The 7,835-nt window shown below is 41.7% G+C and overlaps 1 protein-coding gene across 1 annotated transcript in view; it reads right to left on the minus strand.

Annotated features, from left to right (window-relative positions):
* The window catches only part of CCAR1 (cell division cycle and apoptosis regulator 1), a 52,788-nt gene extending 48,615 nt beyond the window's left edge, over nucleotides 1-4,173 (minus strand). The window contains exons 1-2 of the mRNA XM_024765529.1: nucleotides 4,021-4,173; nucleotides 2,823-2,948 (exon numbers count right to left, since the gene is read on the minus strand). Of these exons, the coding sequence (XP_024621297.1) occupies nucleotides 2,823-2,895 (73 nt within the window). The 5' untranslated portion in view covers nucleotides 2,896-2,948; nucleotides 4,021-4,173. The remainder of the gene's footprint in view (nucleotides 1-2,822; nucleotides 2,949-4,020) is intronic.
* Nucleotides 4,174-7,835: the final 3,662 nt, after the last annotated feature.

The raw sequence follows: 7,835 nt of genomic DNA on the forward strand, positions 1-7,835 counted from the left end.
CCCAGATTAAGTCCTTTTAATGCTCTTTGCTGAAATTTTTTCTCAAATTGTAGTTGAAGCTGCCAGGAGAAAACTTAAGGCATTATATACTTAGGCTAAAATGTTCTCCATTGAAATGAGGTGTAAATAAAATTATAAGGTTTTTAAGGTGTAAACAAAATTCTAATTGCCTTAGGGTTGAAAAAAATTCAACTTTGATAGGAATTAGCTTGGCTCTGAGAATCAACTCTAATAAGATAATGATTAGTCACAAAGACTTGAAAATGAAGGCTAGAAAATATTATATCAGGCTTTCAGGAAACAGCTCAAAATATAGCACCTAAAAATTAAATATTTTAATAAAAACATTGTCACTAGAATTCCACTTAGAAACTACTCCAGGATTTTTGTCAGAAAACTAAGCACAGATGCTAACAAAACACTTGCCTAGTTACTGAAGTCATAATGTATCAATAAAATATCAGATTTTATTAAAAAAAAACAATATATATCAGATTTTGAAAAACTGTGATTAATGACAGTCCCAGAAAATCCATAAATAATTTCCTACAGCACAAATAGAAACTGTTGGGTTTCCCTGGTGGTGCAGCAGTTAAGAATCCGCCTGCCAACGCAGGGGACACAGGTTCGAGCCCTGGTCCGGGAAGATCCCACATGCTGCGGAACAACTAAGCCCGTCTGCCTAGAGCCCGTGGTCCGCAACAAGAGAAGCCATGGCAACGAGAAGCCCACACACCACAACGAAGAAGAACCCCCGCTTGCTGCAACTAGAGAAAGCCCATGCGCAGCAACAAGGACCCAACTCAGCCAAAAATAAATAAATAAACTTATTTAAAAAAAAATAGAAGTTTTAAAATGAAAACAAACAGTACAGTATACATTTAAGTAATTATAATACAAATGTTAAGAGCTACAGACAATAGAATTCCATCATAACAGCTATTCTACTGGAACAATACTGGTACGAAATTAAAACAAATTATATTCAGAAAAAAACAGGTAAACATGCTTAGTTTACCAAAATACCAGTACACAGCACTTGTTTCTGGACACAAAGTAGCTGCTAATAATTCCTGTTTCAACAAAACTAAGTCACTGGGACTTCCCTGGTGGTGCAGTGGTTAAGAGTCCTCCTGCCAATGCAGGAGACATGGGTTCGAGCCCTGGCCTGGGAAGATCCCATATGCTGTGGAGCAACTAAGCCCGTGTGCCACAACTACTGACCGTGCGCTCTAGAGCCCACGAGCCACAACTACCGAGCCACGTGCTGCAACTACTGAAGCCTGTGCGCCTAGAGCCCGTGCTCCGCAACAAGAGAAGCCACCGCAATGAGAAGCCCACACACCGCAAGGAAGAGTAGCCCCCGCTCGACGCAACCAGAGAAAGTCCACGCACAGCAAAGAAGACCCAACGCAGCCAAAAAATAAATAAATTAATAAATAAATAAATTTATTTAAAAAACTAAGTCATAATCAGGTTCCCCACTATTTAACACAGAGGAGAAATATTTGGATCTGAATAAACATAATCTTTAACTATTATTTCATATTATTTTCAGTTGTCTGCAGAAATAACTGTTGATCATTTAACCCCTCAAATCAAGAGTAATTAAAATAACAACCCTAATGTATCCATTTCCTTAAAGAGAAAGGTCACCAGGACTTCCCTCGTGTCACAGTGGTTAAGAATCCACCTGCCGATGCAGGGGACACTGGATTGAGCCCTGGTCTAGGAAGATCCCACATGCTGCGGAGCAAATAAGCCCGTGCGCCACATCTACTGAGCCTGCACTCCAGAGCCCGCGAGCTCCAACTACTGAAGCCCGCGCGCCTAGAGCCTGTGCCCCGCAACAAGAGAAGCCACCGCAATGAGAAGCCCGCACACCACAACAGAGTAGCCCCTGCTCGCCGCAACTAGAGTAAGCCTGTGCGCAGCAACGAAGACCCACCGCAGCCCAAAATTAATTAATTAATTAATTAATAGAAAAAGAGAAAGGTCACCTACATAACAAGATAATCTTGTCCATCATATTTAGAACACCGAAGTTAGACGATCACATTGTCTCTGCAACTGACCTCAAATAACAAAATTTTAAGTAAAATGCAGCAAAGAACTAGTACCAGGTATGTCATAAATAAAAATATATTCAAATTAACAGAATAAGGTGAAACTTTTCTGGGTACTCAAAGAAACCCAAAATTTCATTCTGTAAACTCCTTAGGAAACTTGCTTTAATTTTCAAACCATAAGTCAAGAAACAGTATAAAAAAAAAAAAAGTCTTCCTAAGAGCAATGGGAAGAAATATTGAAACAAACACTTTCAACGACATATTTTGTTACTTTATTTTGAAAATGACTTTTTGTTGACTTTATTTTGAAAACGTAAATATTCATTTGCTCCTTTTACATCTATTTATAATTTTCCTTTGCTTGATAAATTCTTTAGAGCTGGTGTTTCTACTTTAAATTCAAATAACTGAAAACCAGTCATGTATAGTTTTTATAAAGTATGGATTAATACATTTATTTTTAAGTATAACTTATGAATACTGACACCTTAACATGACAAATGAGGAACCTCTAACATAATTAAACCAATTAATCAATTTAATGTTTGAAAAACTATATATAACTGTCCAAACTGCTGTGTAAAACAGATTTTTGCTAGTTGGTCCATGAATTTTTAAAAGAAGCTTCACAGATAAGCTTAAAACATACAGCATTTGCAAACTTTTTTACAATATTATGCATAGCCTAATTCACATAGTTTTATCTCCAACCCGACATACATCTACAGTACATGTGTTCAGAAGACGACTGACCTGGCTGAGATACCGCAGTGGCTGTAAACTGAGTAGCCCATGGCGGATTCTTCTGTCCTCCAAACTGAGCCATGATAAAAGGGGGAGGGAGAAAACCTTCACTTGTTTGTCTTCTATAGCAGCGATCTATTAAGAAAGGATCCACAGGTTAAAGTTCAACCAAACTACAAATATCACAAAAGTATTATTTTAAAGAAATGTTCAATTTGTCAAGGACATCTTTGTAGGCCAAGTATAAATAACAAGGGGCATATGAACGTCCGATATGCAGGAAAAACATTTCACATCAAGTAGTTAACCAAAAGTACCCAATTTCAATATATGACATTTGGGGTAGACTTACAAGAAAGGCACTTCCTTCTGCGACTACAAACTGTCACATTTAAAGAGAATACCATCTGTTGTTTTCTATCCAATTCTTAACAATAAAAAGTACACAGCCTTACGTTCAAAAGAAATATAGCCTGCGTGTTTCTTTTGGCAATGAGCTGGGGGCTGAAAGTGGAGAAACCAATAACGGAAGCTGGGACGAGACACCGAATAAGGGGATTCAAGAATATCATTTAAATAACGAACATCTCCTTACTTTCTAGAGCAGGGAAGGAACTGGGGGGACTCCTTTTCTCTCCCCTCCCTCGAGGGGAAAGACAGTTGAAATAATGGCTGCCCCTTAAAGAACCATCGCGAAGACTCCTCCACCCAAAATCAAGCCAGAAGAGGCGAAGATCTTAGCCCGCGCACTCCCTTTCCCCCCACTCCTCGGAGAGGCCAGAGCTCTAACATCCATCTTCCTTCAGCCCTAGCTCCTCGCGGGCCGCAGACCAGGGGAGGCGGAATCCTCCGTCCCACGAGCCAAGGCGAACGCCAAGAGGGGGATACCGAGAGCCCTGATCCCCTTAAGCCCCCGGCGGGGCGGAGAAGGCCTCCATCCCCCAAAAGCTGTGCCGCCGTGAGCGGCCCCGACGTCCCGGACCGCAGCCCAGGAGGCTAAAGCCTCAGCGGCTCGAGAGCTAGGGACGGCGGCCAGTAGTCCCTTCGAGGCCGCCAGGCCGAGGATGAGGCTGATGGTCGCCGGGGACACCCGAGGGGCCGCCGGAAAAAAGCGAGGCGGTGGGGGAGGGGCCGGCCGCGCGGGGCCTGCTCCGACCCGCACAAAAGGGACCGTGTCCCTCCCGTCCCAGTCCCACGAGAGGCCCACCGTCGCCGGCCTACGGACGCCGTGCTACCAAATCGGTCGCTCCCAGCCCTTCCGCGGATCCGACTGGACGTTAAGAACCCCGGCTCAGCCGCCGGCCGCTCCAACCGCGAGGACCAGACCTTCACCTGAACCCGGTCCCGGCTAACATCGAAGCCATTTCAAACCCGTCAGCCTTACGCGCATGCGCCAACTTCCCCCTTTTCCTCCGCGCCTCTCCCCTCCTCCCCATCTCTGAGGAACGGCGCTTACGGGCCTGCGTTCTACGTGCGCGCTTACCAGCGAGACTTCAAGGCGCTCATACTACGCAGCTAGAACTAGAGCGCGCCTAAGAAGGGTTACCTTGGCCTCGCATAATAATGAGCCTGTGTCTCTGCGCAAGCTCAAAGGAAAAGGCTTCCCTGAGTGTGGGAAGGAAAGGAATCGGCAGTCACGTGATCCGATAAGGCTTCCGCCATTTTGTGTTTTTTCGCTTTTTTTTGTACAAGTATTTGGGAGAATGGATATATCCGATGGCATCTGCTAACTTTTCTTAAAAATTGAGATGAAATTCTTTTAACGTATAATTCACTGCTCTAAGTACTTTCTGTTGTACAATTCAGGGGCTTTTAGTATCTAAATACGAAAAGCAACCACCATCGCCTCCTCCCTTGAGACAAACCCCTACCCATTAAACAGTCACTGCTTAATCCCTGCTCCCTCCAGCCCCAGGCAGCCACTAATCGGCTTTCTCTGTATGGATTTACCTGGCCTAGACATTTCATATTAATAGAATCATACAACATACGGCCTTTCGTGGCTAGCTTTCGTAATTTACTATATTGTGTCCAAGATTCATGTTGTAGCAGGCATCAGTACTTCATTCGATTTTATAGCTAAAATAATTACCTTTAATGGATAATACCACATTTTGTTTATCCATTTGTCAGTTGATCTTTTGGATTGTCTCCACTTTGGGGCTATTATGAATAATGCTGCTATGAACATTCACATACAAGTATTTGTTTGAACTCCTGTTTTCAATTCTCTTAGGTTTATACCTAGGAGTGGAATTCTGGGTTACTTGGTAAATTCTATACTGAACTTTTTGAGGAACTGCGAACCTGTTTTCACAGTGACTACACCAGTTTACATTCCCAGGGTTAACAACATAAAGTATCCATTCTATGAATATGGAGTATCTTTCCATTTATTTAGGTCTTTTAAAATTTCTTTCAACATGTATTACGTATTTCAGAGTTCAATTTCTCACATCTATTTTTTTTTCCTGGCCACACCACAGTCTGTGGAATCTTAGTTCCCAGATGAGGGATCGAACTGGCCCTGCCAGTGGAAGCGTAGAGTTGTAACCACTGGACCGCTGGGGAATTCCCCCCAAGATCTGTTTTTAAAAGATTACTGTTTTAAAACGTCACTCATGGACTTGGCCCAGGTTTGGTCCCTGGCCAGGGAACTAGATCCCACATGCTGCAACTAAGAGTTCACATACTGAAACTAAAGATCCCACACATGGCAACACAGATCGTGCATGTCGCAACTAAGACCCTGAGCAGACAAATAAATAAAATTTTAAAATATTTATTTGGTTGCGTCTGGGTCTTAGTTGCAGCAGGTGGGCTCCTTAATTGTGGCACGCAGGCTCCTTAGTTGCAGCATGCATGTGGGATATAGTTCCCTGACCAGGGGTGGAATCTGGGCCTCCTGCATTGGGAGTGCAGAGTCTTAACCACTGCACCACCAGGGAAGTCTCAATAAATATATTTTATTTATTTATTTATTTACTTTTTGTTTTTGGCTGTGTTGCGTCTTTGCTGCTGTGTGTGGGCTTTCTCTAGTTGCAGTGAGCAGAGGCTACTCTTCATTGCGGTGCGCAGGCTTCTTTCTCATTGTCGTGGCTTCTCCTGTTTGGGAGCTCGGGCTCCAGGTGCACAGGCTTCAGTAGTTGTGGCACACTGGCTCAGTAGTTGTGGCCTGCGGGCTCTAGAGCGCAGGCTCAATAGTTGTGGTGCACAGGCTTAGTTGCTCCGCGGCATGTGGGATCTTCCCAGGCCAAGGCTCGAACCCGTGTCCCTTGCACTGGCAGGCAGATTCTTAACCACTGTGCCACCAGGGAAGCCCCAATAAATATTTTTTTAAAAACAAAATATAAAATATTACTCAAGCTGTTGTCTAAAGAGCATCTAAAAGATAAAGGCAGGAATTTCCCGGCAGTCCAGTGGTTAGGACTTAGGGCTTTCACTGCCTGGGTTCAATCCCTGGTCCCTAGTCCCTGGTGGGGGAAATAAGATACAGATAAAGGATATTAGTTGAGCTGTTTATTCTTTCATCCCCTAGGGTGTTGCCCAGGTCTGTTTGTATGTTCAGCATCTCACATGTCACGCTTTCAACCAGTCAGGAAGAATGTGGAAAATGTAGTCTCTAGCTGCCCAGCTGAACCTGGGGAGAAGGTGGGGAAGGGGAGGTGGAGGGGAATGGAGTTGTTCCCATCAGTAGAAGGAAGAAGAGGACTACCAGGATGCTACAGAGAAGTAGGTTTCAAACTAGATGAATTTAAAGTAACTTATTTTTCTGTGATATTTGCCGGAATATCACTAGACACCTATTGTCAGTATATTTTTTCATTTCAGGTTTCAATAAATACTTTAGGATGTCAACTTTAAAATACTGTTAGCATACTGTGTTCAGGATTAAGTTTTATTAAAATAATGATACATCCAAGGGAGGGCATGAGTCAATCTAGAGCCGAGTTGATTAACAGCTTTGCTAAAAACTAGGAGTGTGAGCTTAACCACTTTAAGCTCCTGAATTGATCTGTAAAGTGGGGCTGATAAGAGCCCTTACTTAATAGCATCACTGTGGGGATAAATAGTTTACATAAAATGCAAGGCTTCTGCCTCATAATAAGGATTCCATAAGTGTAGCCATCTTGATTTTGTGTTGAACCCAATCCATACATTTGGTCATCTCCAAATATTAAATCTTATAGTCCTTTGTAGTTAAAAATGTGTGAATTTTATTGGATATTAAATTTTAAAAATATGATTTTGAAGAGGAAAGAAAAATTAGACCACCAGGTGCAAAATAGAAGTATAAAATTTATTTAAAACGACCCACAAATTTCTGTGTAATCAGGAATGATACAATTTGCAATAGTTTTTTTAAAAACTCATGACAAAATTTAAAATATAATTTCAATTACAGTATTCATTTAGCCTTATTCAGTTAGAACAATCAAAAAAAACTTTATGCTCTAAATAAATGAGACACACAGGAAAATATAATAGACACTTTTCACAACTATCTTACATGTATGTTTCAAAACTAGTACATTTCAAAGCATTTTGCTACATAAACATGAAATCATGTACAACTGCTGTGCACCAAAATTTAGCTTAATTAGGTCTTTCAAGTAACATGCAATTCCAACTCACAAGTCTTCAAGTACTGCTAGTAAGTGTTCCCTTGTATGCAGAGCACTACATATTGATCCTGAATAGAAATCATCATAATTAAGATTATCTCTTTCCCTTCTACATGTTGAAGTGCTTTCTCTTTAAACTGTTTCCCCCTTATGTTAAGAACCAAAAACGGATATATGTGGGGTTTGAAAATCTTTTCCTTACTAACCTATTTCAATGTATGGGATATTTAATACAGTAGGACGGCAATAGGTAAAATCCTCCAAAGGGAAAAACCAAAGGTACAAAATAAATAGTAAATACACCCCAAAGAGAGAAAAAGTCAGCTAGAGACAGGAAGTACTCTACTTCACCGTGGTGAAGAATCTGAATATTTTACTCCCACTAATGATGAATATG

This window comes from Neophocaena asiaeorientalis, unplaced genomic scaffold (assembly GCF_003031525.2).
Source record: "Neophocaena asiaeorientalis asiaeorientalis breed wild unplaced genomic scaffold, Neophocaena_asiaeorientalis_V1.1 scaffold31, whole genome shotgun sequence".
Lineage (NCBI taxonomy): Eukaryota > Metazoa > Chordata > Mammalia > Artiodactyla > Phocoenidae > Neophocaena > Neophocaena asiaeorientalis.